The sequence below is a fragment of the Solea senegalensis genome, linkage group LG18 (genome assembly GCF_019176455.1).
Source record: "Solea senegalensis isolate Sse05_10M linkage group LG18, IFAPA_SoseM_1, whole genome shotgun sequence".
NCBI lineage: Eukaryota > Metazoa > Chordata > Actinopteri > Pleuronectiformes > Soleidae > Solea > Solea senegalensis.
The window spans coordinates 5,394,541-5,419,738 of NC_058041.1; the positions used below are offsets into that span (position 1 = coordinate 5,394,541).

General features: G+C 41.7%; 1 protein-coding gene across 5 annotated transcripts; it reads right to left on the reverse strand.

Moving 5' to 3' along the window:
* Nucleotides 1-7: 7 nt before the first annotated feature.
* slc38a10 (solute carrier family 38 member 10) lies at nucleotides 8-25,198 on the reverse strand. Of its 5 annotated transcripts, none has more exons than XM_044013565.1 (18): nucleotides 25,005-25,198; nucleotides 24,536-24,802; nucleotides 22,105-22,222; nucleotides 21,688-21,733; nucleotides 20,813-20,906; nucleotides 19,934-20,077; nucleotides 16,359-16,483; nucleotides 11,143-11,245; nucleotides 9,982-10,164; nucleotides 9,173-9,287; nucleotides 7,481-7,587; nucleotides 7,234-7,384; nucleotides 5,665-5,862; nucleotides 4,559-4,918; nucleotides 4,383-4,469; nucleotides 3,267-3,287; nucleotides 2,802-2,939; nucleotides 8-2,689 (listed from the first exon to the last, which is right to left on the reverse strand). In XM_044013565.1, exons 2-18 carry the CDS (start codon nucleotides 24,632-24,634, stop codon nucleotides 1,407-1,409), a joined length of 3,372 nt encoding a protein of 1,123 aa, XP_043869500.1. In that variant the 5' UTR covers nucleotides 24,635-24,802; nucleotides 25,005-25,198; the 3' UTR covers nucleotides 8-1,406. The 5 variants fall into 5 exon arrangements, with proteins under 5 accessions (XP_043869500.1, XP_043869499.1, XP_043869502.1 ...); XM_044013564.1 differs by lacking the exon at nucleotides 16,359-16,483 and adding an exon at nucleotides 17,225-17,349; XM_044013567.1 differs by having other exon boundaries at nucleotides 9,173-9,284; nucleotides 25,005-25,197.

A 25,198-nucleotide genomic window follows, 5' to 3' on the forward strand; every position in this document is an offset into this window, starting at 1 on the left:
GCTATGGTTGCATTACATCTTTCACTTTAATCTCATCACAAGAATGTATCAATGCACATAGAAAAATAGCCTCTTGTACAAAGCAACGGTCCGGAGAAGTGCTGGAGAGGAAAATTACAAACATATACGTCACATGTTTTCATTCCAATGTCCTCAACACAATGTACAAATCTTGAGTGTGTGTATACATATATATTTAAACAATCTGACTGTACCGTTTACAGTTACGGTCGTGTGCAAGAGAAAGAGGGAAAAAAAACTGCCACATTTTTGTTCTGGTCACTGCTGCATCACATGGACTTTAAGGCACTAAGAAATGGGATGGGAGCAAGTGATCCAGACATTCTGGACCAAGTTCCACAGTTTTATCAAAAGCTTAATAAGGCTTCTCTGTTGACCTTGTCAATCCAGCATGAGGTTAAATAATTTCATTTGAAAGTAAAAACAAGGTCCTGAATCCACAATACATCCAACGTGTGTGTGTGTGTGTGTGTGTGTGTGTGTGGGGGGGTAATTGGGAGGTTCAAAAACACCCTTGACACGGTTTCACAATTAAAACACAACAGATTTACAATATTTACACCTGAGAAATGAAGAAAAAATACCACGATCTTTAGGAAAACGACTCACAATGAAGCACAGACACGGTGGAGGACGGTTTCTACAAAATGGTAGACAAACACATTTAAATGACCCAGAAATGATCAATATTAAATATATGCTTTTTTTCCAAACATTCCACACATTATATAGACTGTATAAAATGGACGTAGCTTTTGTGGGTTTTGAAAAGTGAAGCCAAGAGAGTGGAACTGGAGGAGCGGTCAGCCACTGGGGCGCGGCATTGTACGTGAAAAGAGTAAACGGCAGCTCTGACACTAACCCAGTCGTCATGAATTAATGTTTTCCACTTTATTTGTAACATCAGTAAACACTTTCCTGAGGAGTTAATGGTCTATATCACTAGTTCCAGCTCATAATGTCAATTTTGGAAATTATCCTCCTGTTTGGAGGAAAATTGTTGATAAATATGAGTGGACACTAGTGTGATTGACAGCTGGCATCATCCTGGTATCGTCCAGTTCAAAAAAAAAAAACGGACATGGTCAAATTGCAAACCCACAAGACTACTTCCACTTTCTTTTTTTAATATATGGTCTATGGTATTTGCATAGATTTATATACAATTCTCTGCCACAAAAACGAAAATAAGTTAATATTTACACTTCAATAAAGACTTTGGTTATTTCTAGAGCGCACGGAGTTTCAAGAAAGAGAAACTGTTCCTCTTTGTCCAGCAAGGGACAGAGAGGAAAAAGAATGTAAGGCAACATTAATATTATGGTCCACGGTGAAAGAAGGTCCTGCAGGTTTTAGATGTAACCATTAAACGAAGAGCGTCTGTGTTATTTCGCTGCCTCGTCCTCTGGGGCCTGTTTAATCTGCCGTGAGTGCACCATGGCCCCGGCCAGCAGCCGCTCCTCCAGGGCAACGTGCAGGTTGGAGCCCCCCAGCTCCAGCAGGGGCTCCAGGCCGTGAACCCCCCTGGATGCCCCGGTCTCCTCCGGGGGCCCTCCAGCCTCTTTAGGTCCCAGCTCCCTGCGCCTCCTCCTCAGATCCGTCTCTCCCTGTTCCCTGACCTTCTCGTGGGAGCCCTGAGGGTTCATCTCGGCTCTGACAGCTCTGTCTTCCGCGCCTTCTCCAGGGTCCGCATCGGCAGCAACGTTCTCTTTGAGGTCTCGTCCACCGTTCTTCAAAGCTTCGCCGTCTTCTCTCTCAGCCTCCTGTGCCGCTTTCTGGGCCTCTACGACTCGCTTCAGCTCCTCCAGCTTCTCCCGAGCCTCCTCTGCTGCCTGTTCTTTTTGCGCTCTTGCGACTATTTCTTTGTCTACTCTCTCTTTCTCCTTCTGGAGAGACTCTCCTGCAGCTTTCTCTCTTTTTGCTTCCTCTATCTTCTGAGCTCTCTCCTTCTCCAACCTCACCTGCACCTCTCTCTCTATCCTCTCTGCTTTCTCCTTCTCCATTTCTTGTGCTTGAGCAATCCTTTCCCTCTCCTCCCTTTCCAGCCTCTCCTTTTCCACCCTTGCCTGCACCTCTCTCTCTATCCTGTCACTCTCTGCTTTCTCTTTCTCCTTCTCCAGCTCTTGTGCTTTGGCAAGCTTCTCTCTCTCCTCTCTGTCTAGCCGCTCTTTCTCCACCAGCGCCTGCACTTCTTTCTCTATCCTTTCCTTCTCTTTGACCTCAACTTCGTTTCCCAGTCTTGCCTTAATCTCTTTGTTAATCTTCTTGTTTTCCATTTCTAGGCTTTTTTCTTCGCTCTTGAGCTGCTCCACCAGATTGTTTTCAGGTTCCGGTCTCATCTTTGCCAGTGGCACTCCCCGTGCTCCCACCTCATTCTGGAGGGGAGATTCTCCTCCAGGTGCAACATTAAAATCTTCCTTGTAGGGTACTGGGGCAGCTACTTTAGCCTGCGCTGCGTCATCCCCATCATGGGCTTGATTCTGGTCCACAACCACACCACCCTGTGGAGCTCCAACCCCAGCTCCAGCGCCAGCGCCAGCTCCAGCTCCGGCTCCGGCTGCCTCCTTCAGGTCTGAGGCCAGTCCAGACTCTTTGGCCTTTGCTCCTCCACCTTCCATCACCTCCACATGCTCCTGGATGCCTTTCTCTGCCTCAACTTCAGCAGCACCTTTAAGAAAACAACCACAATATCTACACACTGTCTAGTTTGGGCTCTGATCTGATTGGGCTCTCTCTCTATGAACAACTCTATAAAACATTATCTATGTAATGTAACGCACCGGGCTGTTTCTGGTGGATCTCCTTGTGTTGCTCTTCTATGACGGCCAGTAGTTTCTCCTGCTGGTCTAGAAGCCTCTTCTGCTGCTCCTGTTGCTCCTTGATCACCTGCAGCAGCACCACGTGGTCGATCTGGCCCTCTGCACGTACACAAAAATGCTGAATTAAACCGAGTCACAGACTGACGCTGTGAGAATTGTGCACTGGTTAGGGATCTGTGAGAAAGTCGGTGATGCTGATGTAGAACCGGGATCAACAAACACATACGTAGCTGTAGACATTAATAAGAAGCGTCAGAAATGAGCAGCTATGTTAAGAGGTGAGTACACTGGTGCATTATAGAGTTTCATGTTAAAAAAAACACAACACCACATGTATACGTAGATATAATGGTTGTATAATATATACTGTTAATGTAAAAAGACAGACCAGAGTAGGTTGAAGAAAAGCCAAGAGCGAGTTCATACCTGCAACCAACTTTTTTATCACTGTGACAGGAATCCAGCAGAGAGAGAAAGAAAGAAAGAAAGAAAGAAGGGGCAGAAAAAGAGAGGAGAGAGAGAGAGAGAGAGAGAGAGAGAGAAAGTGGGCAAAAGTAAACAACAAAGAGTCAACAAAAGACAACAAAGACACTGCTATAGAAAATATCAGGTCAGGTCCTGGAGTAAAAGAAAGTCATGTGCACTGTGTTTTTACTCCTTCAAACACGTCACACAGATGATAATACAGAGGATAAATCAAAGCCAAGCAAGATGAGGGGAAAAAAGAGCGGCAGGAGCAAAAAAACACATGCAGTACAATGCTTTCAAAAATAACTTTAAAGAAGGGCTGGATATTGCCGATGATTCTCTGAATTAATTACATTCAGACTCAGGCAGTCCTGTTTTGATTCAATAGCGATTCATTTAGAGATATTTAAGTTTCTATACCAATCATGCCTTGGTTAAGAAAGAGATTTTCACAATTTGGATCTCTGTAACCTGGCACTTGATAAAAAACATTTTTTTTCATATTGTTTACATATTGTTTATTGTCTGTGATAATTCAAACTCAAACATAAAAAAACCCTGTGAAATTCTTTAACAAAATCCAGCCAAGAAGCACATCAGGCATTTAAGTAATTGACAAGTTGTCCAGCAGATTGTGCTGTAAGTGCGACTAGGCCCGCACCCATGCACTCTTTAGTCTTCAGAAGAAGCTAACAGTGATGTCGTATTGTTTTGAAGACACAAACAAACAAACAAACAAACAAATTGTCCTCCTGAGTGAACAATCGGGACACCAAAGTCCACGGTCAAGTCTCGCCTGATTGCGATAGTCGGATCTTCCAAATGAAAATCGATGAAAATACAGAGAATCTATTTCCTTTGAACTCAGCCCAGACGTAGAAAATGTCTTATATCTTCACAGAAAACACTTCTGTGGTGGGACTTCCTGTCAGAGGAACAGTGTATTTCCTGGCCTATAAACACCCACACTCGTGTGTAAGATTTTTTAAACACTGGTACAAACTTGTCTGCAGGAAGAAAAACATTTTAATGCAGTTTTATTTCAAACTGCATTACATCCAAATTTCCTCTTACCCTCCATCTTTTCATCCGCTGTGTCTTTGTTGTCTGCAGCTGCAGCGCCGTCTGCCACAGGACGATGTTCTTCTTCAGGAAGCTGAGCTGAAGAATCGCACACACGAACACAAAATCACAAACTCCATCTTTCTTTCCTTCGACTTTCCATTAAAACAACAGTGACAAACACTCACGTTTCTCTGGAGCCTCTGGAGCTTTGTTCTCCACTTTCACAGCCCCCACCTCATCATTGGGAGCTTTCACGTGATCCACCTTCATCGCTTCCTTCACATCCCGCTTTTTCTCCGCCTCTGCGTTGTCCACTATCTCATTGGAGAGAACTTCACCTCCACCCAAATCCACCTCCTCTTTCCTCACGACGGCATCAGCAGGCTTTTGTTCGGCTCCCTTTGCGTCGTCTACCTTCACGTGCTCCCCATCTCCTTCAGGTTCTTCATCTCCTCCCAAGGCCTTTTTTCTCGTGTCTATTTTGACCGCATCATGAGGAATGGGCGGCTCGTGTCTGTGGGCTTCTCCCTCTGGCACGGCCACACCTGAGCAAACGCACACACAGCACACGGAACCTTGTGAATTCTTCTGTTTTGGTGTGAATCTTAAAGTACATAAAGATTCAGAAGGGCTAAGATTTGATTACTGATGCATTAAAAATTGCCTACAGAATGTGATGAAATATAACGATATAAAAGGGTTCCCACAACATGGCTGACATCAAATTCAAGGCCCTTCCAGGTCCAATTCTCTCAAATTCAAGGACTGAAGATCTGTTCAAGATAGGTTTTGTTTTCTCTTCCCCTTCAGTTAAAGCAGAACTTTGCAAGTCTGGTTGTTTCTCTACAGAGCCCCCCCTACTCTATTAGTCCATTTTTACAACACCACTGTAAACATTCATTGTTATCCTCACTTTATCCTCACTGCTAACTTGTGTGTGCACCCTCGCTCAGTCAGACAGTCGTTTCCTCTCCCTCGCTTCCTCCAACAGCGGTTTTCTGTGCTTGTTTTTGCCAGCTCTGCCATGATGAACGTCTAAAATAACACTGTCACTGTCTTGGTCTTATAGACGGTACCCCTGCAAGACCTTGCAGGACCTTCTGATTCTGAGGACTCCGGGTCATTGGCGCTGATTTTACATGGCTGGTTTCCCACTAACAGACAGTAGGGGGAAGTGGAGACAGCCCCCCAATCTCCCCACAACAAGACATTTCACCATCACAATGACTCTGAAGCTGTTTAGCTACTTTCCAGATAAAAATGAGTGAGAGTTAAAGTTCCGTGTCCTCACCAGCATCAGGACGGTCCAGCTGCGCCGCCTCCTCCTCCTCTCCCTCCTTCTTCTCCTTCTTCTTCCCCTCCTCAGGACCTTCCACCGGCCCTTTAATCTGAGGCGCCTCACCCTGGTTCCTCTCCGCAGCCTGAGCCGCTGCGTCACCGGGGGGGTCAGGCTTTTCCATGTCCACTAACTTCTTGTTTCCAGGATTGTCTGCATCACACAAACACAGAACACAATCTGTGACAACACCGCTCATAAAATGATGGCCCCCTGTGAAAATATCAGACTCCCGTCCCTTATCTTCAGCCAACCTGTTCTCCCTGTCGACAAAATACAACCACAAATCAGTTCATAACAGATTTATACATCTGTAAAAACACACCCGGATATATTTCCCCTCTTTTTTATATCATTTTTGTTTGTCTTTATTGTATTTTTTCTGTATTTTTCTTCCCCCTCCACAGGTTATAAAGCCAGTCTCAGAAATATGAGACTAAATTAAGAAACCATAAATGTGACATCTCATTTATTTATACGTTTTTTTTTCCCCCCGCCTTCCTTGTTGGCAAAAGCTAAAACCACTGTATTGTAATGTAGTATATTTATCACTATCTTTATTTCCGTGTTAAGTGGTGTTTATTGTACACATTTATTGTGGGCATTAAAATAAATTAACACCCTCACGTAAGACTGTTACTCTCGGCTGTAATTGATTTTCTGCTGCTGCTCATTTCTCATGTAGGATCCACCAGGGGGCAGCAAATACTGCAAATAGCAAAATAGTCACACTTGTAATGAATGAGATAGACTAAAGGGGGGGAAGTGACAAACAGTAAAACGGGTGTGCAAGGGTTAGAAGGAGAAAGAAATATTACATTTAAAATTCAAATAAGGGGTTAGTTGAGTCAGATTCAATTAAACCAAACTAAAGACAGGAAGTAAAACTTAAAAAGCACCTTCTCTGTCAGCCTAAAACACACTCCCATTTGTTCCGTTTGTGCACCTCTACCCTCCCCAATCCTCCCAATCACACTTTCCTTTTATGCAGCCAGAGCTTGCAGGCATTTTATAGCTGCCAGAGGAGATACGGGAGGAGACGGGGCGGGGTTGGTGTAGACAATGTGTTTTTTTTTGGGAAGACGGAGGGGAGGAGGGCAGCAGCAGCAAAATGAACCGAGGTAGAGGAGTGGGGAGAAATTGCTGGAGTTTGAAGGGCATCACTCTTGCTCCATCAATGTCAAGTACACAGCGCTGCACTCAGATATTATCAAGAGGTTATCTCTTCGCCCTGCCTGTCTGTCTGTCACCCTGTCTGTCTCCATCTTTTGTTCTCGCACAAGATGAAAGAAAGCCTTTCTTTTCCTGTGGCTTTGTGCTTTTTGTTTCACTTGTGTTGATGATGCATTTCGTGTGAAATAATTGCTGCCGTCCAATTTCTAGACCGCACTGCAAAAGAAGACGCGGCTCCAGCCAACTGAGGTAAATGTTTCCCACGGCTCATTAGTGAAGCACTTCTCATTTACAGTCCATGGAGTAGATACACGATCACACAGCCATTATCGTGTGTCACAATCATTTTACCGTGCGGTTCGTGGGGGTTCGGGAGCGGCATGTTGTCCTTGACAGGTGTTGGTGCGAGGGCCGGGGTTTTGACGGCGGGGCTGCTTGTCGATATTGAGAGAGTGGTAAAGGTGCTGATGATCAGGATCCCCAGACCCACAAAGAGCACCAGCTACAGGACAGAGGACACACAGCATAAACTTCGTCATTCTTTTATTCTTTCACTTGAAACCATGATTAGAAAAGTGCAAAGTCGGAGGATCGTCACCTGCGCGAGGATGCTGTTCTTCTGGATTTTCCTGAAGATGAGGGCGGGGCATATGAAGCAGATGAGACTGCCCATGGTGGCTCCAGTCAGACCCAAGATGGTTTCCACTGAGGGGGGATAAGGAGAAGATAAACACAGTGATTATTGTGTGGCTCTACAGATCGTTCGGCAGACTCCGTCTGACACGGTCACTGACCGGGATTGTGATTCGGCTCACGATTGCCCGGCTTTTAGCAGTGCTGTCGCTAAACACACTAGACTCCTCTGTTAAATATTGAGTTAACTAAACCAAATGTTGTAGATTAACACACATTTTCTGGGCTTTTGAAGTCTTTTTAACTGATCTACAGTTCGGCATTGTTTCGGTGTGATTCTTGTGTCGCACGTGGCCAGCAGTCTGTCGAGGTCACATTTTACAACTCACCCCAAATTTGGGGTCTATAACCTGGCTTATCTACATTTAAATGTTTATTAATATGCATGGTCCTTTTCCTTAAATAAATAATAACTTGGACAATTTATCATTATGAGCAGCCACAAACCATGTGCTCTGTCGAGGCAACTCTTCCGCTTCTATCAACTGGATGTAGTTTACACTCCGAACACTAGATGGTGACAAAGTGCTTCCAATACGATCCTTGCTAAGTGTGGCATATGCATCAACCACCACCTTGGCTGCATTCAATAATACTGTAGTCTACAAGGGGCAAAAGGTCCAGTGTGTAAAATTTAGGTGAAATTATTTTCATTTGGCAGAAACTGAAGCTCAAATAATTCAAGTATACAATTTATATATTTATATCAGGAGCCGGGTCAGGTTTAAGGAGGCCGCCAATTTGGACCACCATGTTTCTTTACAACACCCCAGGAAGGACAAACGTAACATATTTTGAGTTTTGATGCTAAATCAAGGCTGCACAGCTTCACTAACACACTTGGAAGGGGAACTTCACCAAACCACAAATCACACCACCAAAAGTGACCCATGCTCTGTATCACGCAGCCACTTCCTAACTGCCTCTGTCGTTTATAGCCGGCAGTTGCCCAGAAGACAAGCATGGAACCCTGCCCCTGGCAGCAGAAGCCCTGGCCTCACCCCGGTCTCTGTGGGCCCCGCGTTGGCTCCGTGCTGGGCCTGGAAACCTCATCGTTCATCCAGTGGACGGACACCGTATTGTCTCCCTCAGATTTAGTGTCCACCCCCCATGCCCCCCCACCCCCAGGGTCCTTAGCTCCTGTCTCCTCAGTCTATTAGTCTGATTAGACACACAAAGAGCCATCCAAACACATGTTCACTGTTATATCTGCACCCAGAAAAGACTCCAGAATTAGAGACAGTATTTGTGTGTACATGTGTTTTGCGAGTGTGTGTGTTTAAGTGTGTGTGAGTCTGGTAGAATAATAGCCTTATCTTCCCCGCCGGCCCGTCTCACAGGAGATAAAAGTTAGGGCCCTGATTTAAGGACTGTGTTAGAGTGTGACAGTCACTGACTCGTAAAGTCACATTCACACATGTTGTAAAAAAAGGCTCCGCGCCCCGCTCCGCCCACAGAGAGGAACACGTGCACCTTAAAGACCCCCGCAGCCAGCGGCGTCGCACACATATGAACACACACATACGTGCACTTTTAATTTGCTCAATCCCTGCCAGAGTGTGTGTGTGTGTGTGTGTGTGTGTGTGTGAGGATATACCGTTGGGAATGAGAATGCCTCCCAGCATGGTTCCAAACACGATGCAGAGGGTGATCATCTTGAAGCGCAGAGGAGGCATGTAACCCCCGGCGGCAAACGTCCCATCCTTCTGCTGCTAGGACGGAAGCAAAATGGAAGAGAAAAGGAAGAAAATTCAAGCAACGTGTGTGTAACCGATTTCAACTTGTTTTGAATCGCCCTCCCCCCACCTCTCCCAGCATCTTACACTACTCAGAGCACATCAGTGCGACGGAGATTTATCTAAATCAAAAGAGACAGTCAGATGAGTTAATGCGCCTGTGTTCACATCTGGATATGATCAAAAACCTTCACGAGAAAAAGGATCCACGGAAAAGTTGGATAAATGAAGACGTTTCTGTCTTTCCGACTGCACCACAGGAATGACTCGACCGCCTGCCATTTCCACAATAATGAGTGCAAAATTAAACAATTACGGCTAATTTAAAAGTCGGAGCGATTTCTGTGGCACTCCTTTCTCGTCAGATTTTTGACATAAAAAAACCCTCCGCTGCTAAATAGGTGGCCGCTTCTTACTTGCTTTCAAAACAAAATGTCACTATGTCACTTTAAATACTAATTTTGTTTATTCAATCAACTCAAATATGATGCAAATTATTTTGGAAATTAACTAAAAAGCACAGAAAAGTGGACAAACAACTTAATTTCAACCCGTCACCCATACCAAATCAAAATTTATGAATACAAAAGACCTCGAATTTGAACCTCATTAAATTCAAATTCATGTTAATGGCTGTGACGCCGTGTACAGGGTCAGTATCTGAGCTCACCTGCTGCTCAAAGAGCATGGTGTTGATGGCCTGGCGACACGGCAGGATCATCATGGGAAATCCCACGGCGACGGACATCATGAAGCCCACGCGGATCATTTCTGTCACCAGGTTGGACGGGAAGTTCATCAGCACGTTGCCCGCAATGTCGTCCGTGAAGCTGACGTAACCAAAGAAGCCAACCTGGTTTAGAGAAGTAAAGACGAACAAAAAGACAGTAAAGACAGTTTAAACTTGACATATCGAGATTAAACATTTAAATATCAAGAATTAAATTGGAATATCATGTCGAGATTAAACACAGAATTTCGAGAATAAAATTACTTGGAATAAACTTACTTGGAATGTGATGTCGAGATAAATTTTTCGAGTATAAAGTTAGAATACCATATCATGATTTAAATTGACTTTAATCTCGGCGTGAAATTTTTAACTTGAATTTAAATACGAGTATATTTTTTTGCCATGACGAGTGTAATCTCGACATGTTGACTTTAACCTTGACATGTCAAGATTACACTCGTCATGGCAAAAAAATATACTAGTATTAAGCAGACTTGATTATTTATACAAGTTCACACTTTTACACACAGACATTTTATCCAAAGGCTTATTTAAATGTTTTTGTTCTTTGCTCACTCTAAAGGTTAAATTTCAAATCTGTTGATATTCATGATTTCCACAAAATGAACTAGAGCTGCAACAATTATTTCCATAAATTGTTAAATCTATTAGTTGTCCTCAGAGTATCAGAAAATGTTTATTATTGTTTCTCAAATCTTGAAATGATGATAAGTCATTAATACATTATTCAGTTTTTAAATATTTCTTTGTGAGCTGGAGCAAAGAAACCAGAAAGTATTCACATTTAAGAAGCTAAAAAAATCAGAAATATTGTTTTAATTATTACAAATAACACTCAAAATTATTAATTAGTAATTAGATGATGATTAATTTAGTAAACGACAATAAACACATAATAGACGATTAAGCACAGCACATATGAGTGGACAGCAGTGTGATTGACAGCTGGTGTCGTTCAACAAGCGCCTGGTTGCAGCTGATGATCAAATGGTATAATCTCAAGGCTTCGTGATGGGAGTTGGTTTTGCAAACGTCTACAGCTCAGACAGAGGAAACACCTGTGACGTCTTCACTCACTGTGATGTAGAAGATGGTGACGACGTTGAGGGCCGACGTGAAGATGGTGCTCATGCGTTTGACGGACGGCTCGTCCAGGCTGTCGTAGGTCGGCAGCACCTGCCTGTGAGACACAAGCGGCTCAAACAACAAAACAAACAAACACAATACATGCCACACTGGTGCTGGTGCTGCTGCGATGCATTCATGTGTCGCCTGAATTATCTGTATATTTACATTTTTAGAGGCTTAAATAGTCTGGGTCCTGTAAATGTAGCATGACTCGACAGAATTGCGTGGCAACAGCTGCTCAGTCATGGTCTACGACGCTACACTGCTTAAAATCTGGTCAGAAAAAAACAAAAACAGCTCTGTAGGTTTTTATTTTTTCTCCATTAACGAGCAGCCATATGGGAGCCCATTTGTGCCACTCAATAATCAAATGATGCGTCACTGTCCTCGTGTCCTTGTCAGCCTCGTCCTCCTTTAAGTAACCCATTTCGTCATGTTTTTTCTTCTTTTCTGGAGCTCGTTAAGTGTTTTTAACAACGCAAGTCAGTCAACGGTGACGTCAAATTAAACCCGCGTCGTTGACGAGGCCGCTGTCGCGTTTTGGTTTTCAAAACCAATTTTCATCAATACAATAATAAATAATCTTTTAATAATAATAAAAAATATATATATTTATAATAAAAAACCTTTTCAGCCATTCAGAAATCATTGTAATCCAAGATATAACAGTAAACAACTGACACACACATGAATGCAGCAACGTGTTCAGCAAAATGCATTCATTCATGAAAATCAATAAATAAATATCATAAAAGATTTTTGGAAAGTGACAGAAGTGATGTCGTGTTCTGTAGGACTGAACAATTAATTGTGATTCAAAATATTACATACATGTTGGAAACAATACATTCTAACAATGGCTTAAGGTTAACGATTAGTCAAAGGCCCAGTTTGTAGAATTGTATTGTAGTTTGAGAGTCTTTTGGTTGTTTCCAAACTTCAACCCTAGATTCCACAAAAAAGCCCTTTAATGTTTTGTTTTGACTATTATTTACACAGTGATGGGTATATATTAATATATATAAATTCTACAGAAATTAAATAGGAATACCTGGTCGAATTACAGTTTCTACTACATTCATTCAGCAGTTAGAAGCCACTGCTAAAATTAGGGACATGCAATATTGTACGCTTTATATCGGGCCGATAACGAATACCGATTCTGATATTTATGTTTATGTTTATCACTGCGCCCCAACTGCAGAGGTCCTTTAGTCACATCTGTAGTGAAATTAACATAATAGTTTTCACACTCTTGTCGTAGCAGATTGTGCAAATATAATTAAATGTTAAAAAAAAGAAGAATAGCCATAGAGGGCGCTATCATAGAAGTCAGGGAGGTAGCAGCCTCTTCAGACTACTGTTTTGTCCGATAATATCGTACACAGGGATGGGAATCGGTATCTGTCAGTATTGGTTCGATACTGGTCAAAATCACTGGCTCTAATATTGGACAGATAAAAATGTAAAATTCGATACAATCTAAAAAATCCTATATATCGCTTGCTTCACTATGCACTGACTGTAAAAATGTAAATAAAAATCAGCAAAAGCATTTTAGCTAAACATATATAGGGTGAAAAACATTCTATGGGAAACAGTAAATTAGATGTTTTTTGTTTTTGTTTTACCTGAATTGTTCAGCCCTATGGTGATGGCAGTGTAGGAGGGATGAAGTGTGTAGAAGTGAGAATGTGTGTGTGTGTGTGAGACACAAGGCGGTTGACAGTAGTGAAAGTGAGTTTGTCATAAGAAAGTGTGAAGAAACGAGAAGAAAACTGTCGACACATTAACCTGTGAATTTACAGACTTTATACATGTGTGTGTGTGTGTGTGGCAGGCTTTAGAGCATTATAAAGTCTCCTGGCAGACTCTTGGTGCTCACCCTCCTCTCTTCTTTACCCCCTTCTGACTCTCTTATTTATAAGTGAAAGGAAGAAACAAGAGAGGAGAGATGAGAACGCAAGCGTAACTTTCTCTGCCTCTTTCACACACTCTGGTTTTATGAGCGAGCGCTGTCCCGTGGTGCTATTCCTTAATGCTCGTTTAATCCGCAAACCAGTAAATCTCCGAGCCAAGGTTAAATAAAACGGCATATTGTGAGTGGGGGGCTAACGCGTTCTAATGGTCAAACGACAGTCCAGACTCTAAAGGCTAATGTGTTTTTATTTGCTTTAACGTTGGCCTTTAAACGGGAGGAACTATGACAGATGAGCTCTTTAAAGTGAGTATGTGCGCGCCGTAGATAATATCATTAACTTGGCGGCTGAGAGCGCGTTGACAGTAGCATCACAGAGGGACATTTTCACCGCACATGCTTTTCTTATGTCCCTCTATTATGAGCTAACTGCTCCTCGCAAATTCAAGCGCACGGGCCAACACAACAGCGGGGGCCGGCTCCCTCCCATCGCATCATAATGGCCGTGTTAAGTAATGTTTTAACTGAAAGTAAACACATTTCATGAATGTAATAAAAAAAAATAAAAAAATCCAATGTGCTGAGAGCTGTTTAATCAGCCCCGTGAATACATCAGTGTGTGTCTGTGAGATGGCGCCGGTCCAATGTGTTGATTAGTGGTTTGGCTTGAGCCGCCTGACGGAGCGCTCGCCTCGCTCGGCCTGACCACAGGCCAAGAAATCACACTGCCAAATATCACTCAGCAGTGCTGGTGGGAACCAGTACACAACACACACACACTTTGCCGCCTTCTTCTAACACACAAACACCTCACTCACTAATGAACACGTCCGACGTACTATAACGTTATGTTGGCTCTGTGCAATTTACATTCATTAAAGTCTTGTTTCTGCCCTCGAGCCGACAGTCGCCCAATCCTCCCGCTTCCTTCACTTACTCACTCTCACACAAACAAACAAAAAGACACTATATAAACCACCACCATCACCCAAACATCTGGCACCCTCACCATAGCATGCCAACTTGTACCCTTCCCAAGCACTAAGGCAACATCCATACTTTCCCATTTTCAATTGAAAAAACAAAAATTCTGACGTAGTCCACACTACCACGTTATTTTAAAGACCCGTAAAAATGTTTTTGAAAACTCTGGAGAAAAGCAGAGACCTTTAAGGCCAATTTAAACTCAAATTTTGTCTGTTTTACGTACGTGCGTCCCAAACATACCCCTGTGGTTCTTTTGCATTGGTATTGACTGTAGTGCTGTGTGCTACGTTGCAGGCATCAACAAACATTGCAACCGGATTCTGCTGCGGTGGAATGTAAAACCATTGAACGTAATTCGTCCCATTAACATGGAATGGATATCCGCAACTGGTTCTTATCAGCCACGACTTGAAAGTTAACGGTGGGTTCCAGTCAGTTGGAATTTTCAAGTTCCTCCTTTCCTCCTTTCCAACTTTGAAAGTCAGAGGAGTCACACAAATCCCGATATTGGATTCTGAAATGGCTGCCACGTCGCTGTTATTTGCACTTTTATCTTATTCGTTTCACATTAAAGTCTAACTGCGTTATCGACAAGCATTGCTAACAGTGACGAACAAATGCTAGTGCGAGACACGTTTACATCACTGTTTTTTTTTCCGACCTCTTAACTGGAACACGGTCAACTAGGCGGTAACGTCGTCCAACTTTTGACAGGAACAAAAAGCTCAGTTAAAACACAAACTTATCGTCCTAATGAAAAAAAACCCTTGTTCTAGGTTTTTACTAAGCAAAAAACAACAGAGGAGAGAATCAGCTTCCGTTTACATAAACTAGACATACGTTGTGTTATATGTACGCAGTATGTACGTATGAAAACACAGTTGTATGGATGTGGCCTTAGACGAGACTCGCTGTAATCCCAGAGCAAACCGTTCACACGTAGAGGACGGGACAAAAGAGGCAGTGACAAACATGCAGATGGGTGAAGATGAAGGAAAATAAACAAATATGATGACTCGGCTTGTGGGAGTAAAGTGGCTCGTCCACTAATCGGACGGTCAGTGGTTTGTGATCCCTGCCTCCTCCAGTCCACAAGATCTCTCCTCCATGAACCAACAACAATCCACACGTGTGTGTTTTTTGTTAGTAAAGCACTGCACTAAATGCTACCTAAACATTTGTAGACAAATAAAAGATTTGGGAGATATTTTTGAAAGACTACAGTCTAACATCTCAAGACATCAACTCACAGATGTTATAGTCTCAGAGTATAATTCTGAGAAGACTGTGGATCTTGCAGGGTCACAATTTACAAGAATATTACTAGATTTAAGTGAACATTTCTATTTTTATTTTATAATATGAATAGAATATCTAATATCTTTTCTAATAGAATATCGAATTATATTCTCCAGACTGAAAGACTATTGCTTAACATCATTGCAATGTCAAAAGAATAGAAAAAGACCGACTTAAAACCACAGATTATCAAATCACAGTAAACGAGTGCGCCACAAAACTTGGGATTTGTCTGCAAGTTTGGTGCAAAGATCAGTGTGAAACCTTTGTGTCCAAGTGCAGTGGTAATCTACACTTTTGTGGTCTCCGATTTGTCGACATGTTAAACCCATAGTGTATATTTAGCAAACTATAATGTTACAGATCAGAAAAGTTGAATAAAATGAACAAAAAAACAAAACAAGTACTGTGTAAGTAATGAATATGTCTGGACTGCTTTTGTCGAAGCAAATTCAGCATTTCAGGATGAATTACACAATTATTTTTTAACATGTGCCGAGCGGCCAAATTAAGTTGAAAAAAAGAAGCAGTAGTTCGGTCAAAAAGCAGCTGAAATCCCAGATCAATTTAAGAGAGGTCAGTCTGATCGGTGGAGCAAAAAACAGATGAGCCGTCTGTGAAAAGCAGCGGAGTGAAATAAGCAGCCTCCCTTTTGCCAAAAACCTCATTTCCACCACAAATCAGTGAATCTCTCCAAAGCCTCCGCTGTGGCCTAAGCTACACGAGCACACAGTACATGCACTAAATGTGACATGTGATCAGAGTCTACATGCAAAAATTAAGCATTCAATCCACTCTGTTAATAAGTGGAGAAAACCCAAGGTTCAGATTTGTCGATTACTGCCAACATTCGTCAAGCCAATCAGCGTTGAGATTCAGTTTTTTTCTCTATGGTCTGAGTTTTGGTATCAGTTTCATTCCATGATCCTGTGCGGGTGGAGGGGCGGAGCGGCGTACTTACGACTGACAGGCGAAGGCCATCCCACAGATTGGGAGACAGCGAAACACGCCCTCCAAGCGAACCACATTGACTTGCCCTAGCCACAAACCGCTGCGCAGCCCATGTTTGAACGAGGACAGCACCATCTAAAGGGAAGGAGGGGGGGGGGGTTACAGCCCGAACCATATACAGACAAGAGCAGGAAGAAAAGGAGGAGGACGAGGGGGAGAACGGGGAGGGCTGCAACCCAAGCTGACGTCTCATGGACAGATTATAATAATAATAATAATAATAAAAAACTAATGAACAAGGAAAGAAGACAAGAGAAAGTGAAGAGAAGGGGGGAAAAAAGATTTGGCAGGAAATCCCATACTGAACAAATAAAAAACCTGTCATAGCTTGACAAAATGGAGTCATGGAGGTGATGAAAGACAGTGAAAGTGTAAATTTGACAAATAGAATAAAGCATAAACATAAAAACACTATGCCACTGGACAGGTTTTTGATCAGCATGTATTTCCTGCCTTTCGCTCCTTTCGTTTCCCCATGAAATGACACTTGACAGTTTTCCCGGCCGTCCACACCCCCAACCAGGCTGCTCGTCGTGGGTGTGGAGCAGTGCTGAGAGCACCTTTACTTCCTCTGCCTCAAAACTACTGCCACCAACACCACACACACACAGACAGACAGACACACATGGCTCAGATCAAACCCGAGTTAAAAGGTGAAAAATGGGGATGACTGATAAGAATGGGGTGGAAGGAACAGGTAAGTGGTCGGGGATTTCAGGAGCATGAAGTTGCAAGGGCTTCCCCCCCACTGCCCACACAAACACCCAGTGGTGTTGGGGTTTTGAGGGGGGGGGGTGGTTTCCGTGGTTTACTTACGGGTGACAGCAGAAGGTTGTGGCGATAATGGGCAGGCACTGAATGACGCCCTTGAGGCGCCACAGGTGAACCCGCTCCATCCAGGAGCCCGAGATTATGCCGTAGCGCAGAGATGACAACACTATCTACATAGCCAGCAGCAGGATCAGCAGCGTGAGAGAGAGAGGGAAGGTAAACACAGGGTGTAGAGGAGGAGGAAGTGAATGGGGAGTGAGGAGGAAGAGGAGGGAGGGAAAAGAGGAAGATAAGGAGAAAGCGATGCGATAAGCGGGGGGGGGGAAGGAGAGAAATGAAGAGTAGGATGAAAGGAGGGAGGGAAGGAGATTACATCACTGTTAGAGGGTTAGGGGTCTGGACCGGGCCAGGCACGGACCGGGGCCTGGTTCAAAAACCAGACACACACACCACGCCACTCTGATCCACGATACTGTCATGCCACGGCACTGAACATCACATCACATCACACAACACAACAACAGTGAAAACAGCAGTTTGACATCTGTGGAAGCAAAACTGGAGCTTGGTTAAATCACATACACAAAGTATGTATGTGCTAGGGATGCACAATATCATCAGCACAATGCCGGTATCGGCAGATATTGGCTTTGAAATGTATTATCAGATACTGGCAAAAACAGGCCAGGATCCCAGTAGGCAGAAATGGACCTCTGCGTGTTTATTTACCTCAACAGAGACAACGCATTTGTATATCAGCATCAATTATTGGCCTAAGCATTAGATCGATATCGGCAAAAAGTCCAATATTGTGCATCCCTCATATGTACACAAACAAAAATACATAAAGAGTAAATGAGGTGAACTACATGAGGCAGAAAAAAAGCTGCTGGACAGCAGAGAGGGCATTTTAACTTCAGTAGCTTTGAAATTAGGCTGGAGGTTTAACCAAAACATTAACCAAATGTACCATCCGTAAACTTGGACACACACCATTTCTGCAGCTGGGGCTCTGACTTTGTAAAAACAGCATGAAATCATGGGAACCGCCTTTCCAAATAAATGTTGATGACAATCTATCCAGGAAGGCAAGCAAAATGAAAAACAGCCCATCACCTTGAACAGAAATAAAGATTTCTATGCTTTTAAAGAGTGTTGGATACTATTTAATCAAATATATAACGTCAGTATGTACTTTTTTTTTTAGATATTTTAATGCAGAAATGTTAAACATTGTATAATCTGTAAGGGAATAATGAGATAGATGTTGCTCCAGTTCTCACTGCAACTTTTACTTTTAATCTGGCGTACAAACATCTACTATTACTTAATTCTTAAGCACAGTTGGGAAGATAATGCTTTTTAAATCAGTAAAAAAAACTAAATAGTTTTCTACTTTGACATTAATGACTGTAGAAGAAAGGATTCAAATATTTTTTCAGAGAGCTTAAATAAAGCTAAAAGACTAAAAATGTGAATCAATTTGTCAAAGACAAAAGTAAAATACCATATGAATTATGAAACCTTTAATATTCCATAAATGCTCCACTGAGCACATGCACAACAAACTCATGTGAAGAGAATGAAGAAAAACTTGAAATAAAAAGCAGCAGGAGCATTTAATCTGAGTCAGGTTGTGGCCTGTTCGTTCTTTCCTTTATTGGAGTGGACTTTATTAGATTTGTTGCACAGTTGGAGCTTTCCATTTTTTCAAATGACTGCTTATGGCCTCAGTGCAGCTGTGTTTCTAACAGCCGAGTCGTGTAAAAGAGGTCAAAATAACTGTATTGGCCTGACATCACCATCAGTAGATACTATCGTGGTCCTGTTAATAAATGGAAATGTAATGTTGACTTAAGATAAGACCAAGTTTTCTGTATGAAATGAGCAAACAGAGAAAAAGGGAATTCCCCACAGATGCAAAGGTTTTGTGATTTAGTGCCGTTGACCATCTGGCCACCATTTACTTTGCACTTACAGGTGCTTAAAATGTCTCTAGTGGCCAATTTCCACGTGACATCTCCTTCCCAGGGGGAAAGCCTTTGTTTCAGCCTTTAATAAAGAGCTGAGCAGCAACAGTTTTTTTAGTTCTTTTTCTGCCTGATGTGATTCAGTGAGGATTTACTCTTTAAAAAAAAAGGAGGAGGAGGAAAAAGAGGAGGAAGAGGAGGAGGAGCAATACAGTATCATGTTGGAGGAATCAATGCAGAATAAAACAACACAACTAATTCAATAATTTAGGGCTGCAACTAATGATTATTTTCATAATCGATCAATCTGTCGATCATTTTCTCCATTAAATATTTCCCAAAACTCATAATGTCTTGTTTTATTCAATTTGATTACGAGTATTCAATTAATAACTGATTAATTGTTGCAGCCCTACATTAATCCACACAATATTCAGAAGGTATAAACCCAGATTCAGTTCTCTAATATACTAAAAACTAAAATTAATCATTTTTGTCTTATTTCATTTACATTGTAGAAAGAGAAAAAATACATAACAGCTGTGAGGAAAACAATCCTCTATTGCTATGGCCAATAAAACAATTACTTTTCTACTTTTTTTTTTTAAACTATAGCCACACTCTTTCAAATTCATTCAACGTGATGTCAGTGCAGTGCACTAAGAGGATTTAACTCTTGTTGTTCCTCGTGCATTAGAACATTAACCTCTGTTTGCCATGCCAGAAAATGTCTGCTATGCAGCGCAGGGTGCGGCGCAACTGTCGGCGTGGCGACGTGACTCACTGTGAACATGAAGAGAGTGTAGAAGATGAGAGCCATGGCGGAGAAGGACTGCAAGGAGGCCATCATGTTCCTCTGCAGACTCAGCGGGAGCACGATGAAGAGGGACACGGCGATGAGCAGCACCACGCGGAAACTGAACGTCACCTACGGAGGAGAAGGAGAGGGTGACAGCTTATAAAACAACAATGACGTCTTTGAGGTTTCACTTCACCTTTTGTTTCATTGTTGTTGCAAACATTTGCTACGGTTTCATTTGTGGTCAGAAGTCAGAATTTCCGACTCAGTCGAAGGTTGCAACCTCACAAACCTCGACAAAGGGATTCAAAGATGGCTGTAAAACACTCTGCTACTTTTACTGTTAATTGCACTTCTGACTTATTTGCTTCACGTTACGGCCTTCGTACACATCGAACGGTCCAATTTTTACCCTGTTCTACCTGTACAGTGTTGAAACAGAGACCTTTGGAAACAACAAGTCTCTTACTCACTGGTTCTTATCAGCCACACTTTGACTATCAGCTGTGAGTGAAAGGTTCCACAAACATTTACTGTACTTTCAGATTTAAATACACGCACTTGCAAACAGAATGTCCTCTCTATATATATATATACACCTTTATACACTGGGAGATGCGTGAAGTATGATTTTGTTTGTGTTTTCATTACATTACATGACATGTCATTTAGCAGACGCTTTTATCCAAAGCGACTTACAATGGAATTGACTACAATCAGCCAGGGGTGGAGTCGAACTTTCGACCATTGCTACCATGTCTTTTGCACACAGGGTACCGGTCTTAATCACTGAGCCACTCCACCCCCAAATTTTCAAATCAAAAATGTAATCGCGTGCGTGTGTAGCCTAAGAAGAGGACAGACCTGTAAACCCAAGAGCTGAGCGAAGAAATTAGAGCCCAAATCTGCGATGACGACGTAGAAGGCGATACACGTCCCCAACATGAGTCCAATCATACTGCAGGGACACAGAGAGACAGAAGAAAACAGTTATTTTCTGTTAAGATAAGATAAGATGGTCCCTTTTTAGTCACCGAACAGGCAAACTGACGGTGTCACAGCAGTAAAAACTGTCAAAAGTAATAAATAAATAATAAATAATAAACGTGTATATTAACACCTGTGAAAATGCAATAAAGAAAAGAATAGAATATTATGTGCATTATAGACAGTGAGAAGTTTATAATTTGTAGTGTAGAGGACTACACAATTGTAGAGGGCACTTTAAATGCATTTTAACTGTTGTCAGTGTTGAAAAACATAAAATAAAACACATTTATTACAAATAAATGTATTTTTATTTTACCTTTAAATCCTTAATGGATGCATTTGTTAAGTTTACTTCATATATAAAGGGCGTATTCTAAATAAACTCAAATATTCATAAGGTAAAATAATGTCCACAATTGCTCAAACAGACAAACCACAAATCTTCATCTTCCAGTTATATATTATATTCATCTTAAAAGTCTCTTTTCTATTAAATACAGTGGAGTGGAATATAAAACTTCTGATTCTATACACTATTGACTACTACCTCAGGAAACAATAGCACATATAAAAACACACCTTGTTTTCCTGCTTTTATTATAATGTTTATTCAAATAAACTACTATACTGTTTATTTTTCTGGGTGTGGGTTTTCACAGAATCACTCTTTTTTTTTTTACTTGATTTTATGGTATTTATGTGTGTGAAATAAATAAAATGTGTGTGGTGGATACATAAAGGAGACTTGCCTTGTCTCCACCAGAGTTTTTCCCGCTTTCCCATAAGCATGGAAGGCTGCAGAGGGAAAAACAGTAACGTCAGTGTGAACACCTCAAAGACAAACAGGTGGTAGTTTCACAGAAATAGAGTCTGGTGATAAAATCAGACCCAACGCATAATCTTTCTTATCAAGCTTTTCCCAACAACACACGTGTTACTGTACCTGTGTGAAGAGTCCAGCAGCTTGGACCTGTAATCTTTACTTCCACGTTGTTTGTCAATGTTGTGGGTAATAGTGAGATGGTTTAAGTTCAAGCTTCTGTAGCTGACACGTGTTTATCTTTATTACTACTGCCAGCTACCGACATATTCCCCCCCTTTAAGACGACTGTACTGAAGCGCCCCGTTTGTTTTAATAACGTCAGTTATGACGACTTCCGACTCACCCAGTCCGGCATAAGTCCTGCGCTTCGTGTTGCTGGCCGTGTGAACCAGGAACATGCAAGACTTGTGAGTCATCCAGGAACAGAAGAACAAGAGCAACGTGCCCAGCACTATTCCACACTGTGAGAGAGAAAAGAAAGATGAATGTAAAATAATCATGATTCTAATGCTTTGTTTTTATTGCCATGGCCTGTTTCAATTCAAAACACATTGCCCATAACAATGTAGGCTTCAGTTTTATTACAGGTGAGCCAAGGTACACTATAGGGACAAAAGTGGCCACACCTACGTTAAGTAATGAATTCAGGTGTTTCAATCAGGCTGTAACACTTCAGCATACCAAGACATGTTGGACAATGATATGCTTCCAACAGTTTGAGGAAGGCCCATTTCTATTCCAACATGACTGTGCACAAAGCGAGGACTATAAAGACATGGTTTGAGAACTTGACTCTCCCGCATAGAGACCTGACCTCAACCACATTGAGCACCTTTGGGATGAGCTGGAATAGAGATTGTGTGCAGGCATCAGTGCCTGACCTCATAAACGCTCGACAGAATGAATGAAGCACGAATTCTCATAAGAACACTTCCTCAAAACCTTGAGGAAAGTCTTCCAAGAAGAATGGAAGCTGTTATTAATGTACTGTTTATGTATTTGAATACGTCAATACAGTCCCTGTCGGTGTAATCTCCAAGCATCTCACATAACTAGTAAATGTTTTACTTGGATTTGCTTGTGTTCAGATTAGTCTTTTTCTAATCTTGAAAAAAATCTCTCTAATTTCAGTGAGTGTCTGTTCTGGTCAGGAGGGGGAAAAAGTCCAATTATAATCACAACAATTCATCTTGTAATAATATTTCACAGAATGTCACATTAAAATGTGCTTGTTTTGATTTGAAACTTTCACAACAACATCATGTGTATCATACATAATCAATTTATATGTAACAAAAACAGACAGAAATAATTGTCAGATAATAAATGGGGCTGCGCAAGACAAGAGTCTGACTGTCACATGTGACCTGGACTTGAAGAGAGAATATGCAAACATTTTCTCATCATACAAAAGAATGTACAGCTCATCCCTTACTTAAAACACAGTGACAGAGACGAAGGGACAACCCTTTTCTACTCACAGAAGTCATGCGAATGTGATTCATCCATGACAGGGAGTGAAACATTTGCATTCAGATCATGTGTGACAAAACAATAACAGTAACAACATGGACCGTAGGGAAAGAAAAATATAGATATTTTACCCATTTCTTTAAAAAAAATAAAGAATTATTATCATGGTGCTGGGGTGAGATCATTGCTGGCACACAGAGAAACAACTTGAGGAAAATGTGACACTCACTCACTTAGCTTAATTCCCAAAAGGAAGACAATACACTAATTGAATCCCCTAACAGTGTCTCTATTCCTGAAGGAGGAAACGGCATATTAAATTAGACAGGGAGGAGACAGTGTGGTGGAAAAATAGATATTTGTTTTTCCCTTTATTGAGAATGTAGTCTGGAAAAGGTTTTCCCTCCAAACTAACAAGAATAAATGACAGTATATAGTAGCCCTGTAACAAGAATGTGCTTATATGCTGTTTTTTTAACAATAAAAACAAGCACTCTGATTTTTCAGCTTGTTAAATGTGAATATTTTCTGCTTTCTTTACTCTTTTTAACAAATAAATAATTTAATATAAGGTGACCGCCGAGGAAATTAAACACAAATTTAATAATTTAAATTTGTGTTTAATTTCCAGGTTTGGGAAACATTTTCTGACATTTGTTTGCTGATCTCCGTTATGCTGATATATCAGAAGTGCTTGATATATAAGCATAAAAAAACCTATAATTGTAGAGGAGGAAGCAGCCTATTTAGACTAATGCTGTCATCTTAGTTATATTGGCAGATCTTGGATGTGTTTCCCGATATCTGATATTACATTCTAAAGCTAATATCTGCCGATACCGAGATTGTGTCAATAACATATTGCCGTATCGGAATATTATTTGTATTGTGAACCATGTATTGCGTATCGTATCGTGAGGTACCCTGTGATTCCAGCCCCTATTGAAGCTAATATCTCTATAACCTCAAACACACTGTCAAGTCTGTCCACTAACTATATGCTAGTATGCTAGTGTGGTACCACAAATTAGGTAGTCAGTGGAGTAGAAAGACTTTTTGTTTTACAAAACAATTGTTGTAAAAGCATAGTAATTTTAGTCAATGTCTATATTTTGATGTGTGTCGACTCCAGGAAGAGTATCCACGACCTTAGTGGCAGCTAAAAAGGACCTGATTGATAAAGAATGAACAATAAAGAATTAATGTATTGTTTCAGCCCCCTGTCTGTTAATCATGATAAAGGGGGCCGTGTTACTGGTGGGAAGGATTTGACCGTTGCACCCGCAGGTGAAGTGACGCACCTGTTTGAAGCAGAAGGGCATGGTAAGTACACTGACTCCCACGATGCTGTTTACTACGTTCATGATGAGTCCAGAGTTGGACGCCGTCATCTTGGACATTAGTCTGGTCCAAACTCGGCGGGAGAAAATGAAACAGTCCAGAGGCAGCAGCAGTGGTAGTATACGGACTCTGGTCCTGGATGTTAGGGTCTGACTAGACCGGACTATAATCCGGGTTTGTGTTTTCTGTTTTCCTCTCGCAACCCCGCAGTTCAGTGACGTGGCGCTCTGTAGAAGCGCATAAGACAAAAAAACAAAACAGTTTGACTCACATTTAACCTGCGTTTGTTTAGCGACCCATAAACAACACAAAGGAAGCCGCGACATTAACATTCAACACAATTAAACAAAATTAAATCTCAATAAGTTTAGAATATTTTGTGAAGCTAACATGCTAACATTACTGTACTGTAGTGGTCTCATCACTCACCGCTCTCTGCGCCCTCCGCCTCCCGGCACTATTTTACGTTATCATCGGTAGTTTCTTGACCTTAAACTCGGATTTTATCGCTGCAGCGTTTCGTCATCGTTTGCGTAAATAAGACACCGGTTCAATCAAACGTTGTAATCCAACCGTGTGTTTTTTTTTCTAAACGCGTATCCAGGAAGTACACTGAAAGACGA

Bases quoted from the DNA above. Each gene is read 5' to 3' on its own strand.
- slc38a10 (XM_044013565.1), bottom strand. From the start codon at position 24,634: ATGTCCAAGATGACGGCGTCCAACTCTGGACTCATCATGAACGTAGTA. The intron at 20,078-20,812 runs GTCTGTCCTCTT...TCTCCTCCGTAG, and splicing joins CTCAGCTCTTGGGTTTACAG to GTGACGTTCAGTTTCCGCGT. The intron at 3,288-4,382 runs GTAAGAGGAAAT...TTCCTGTCACAG, and splicing joins AGCGGATGAAAAGATGGAGG to TGATAAAAAAGTTGGTTGCA.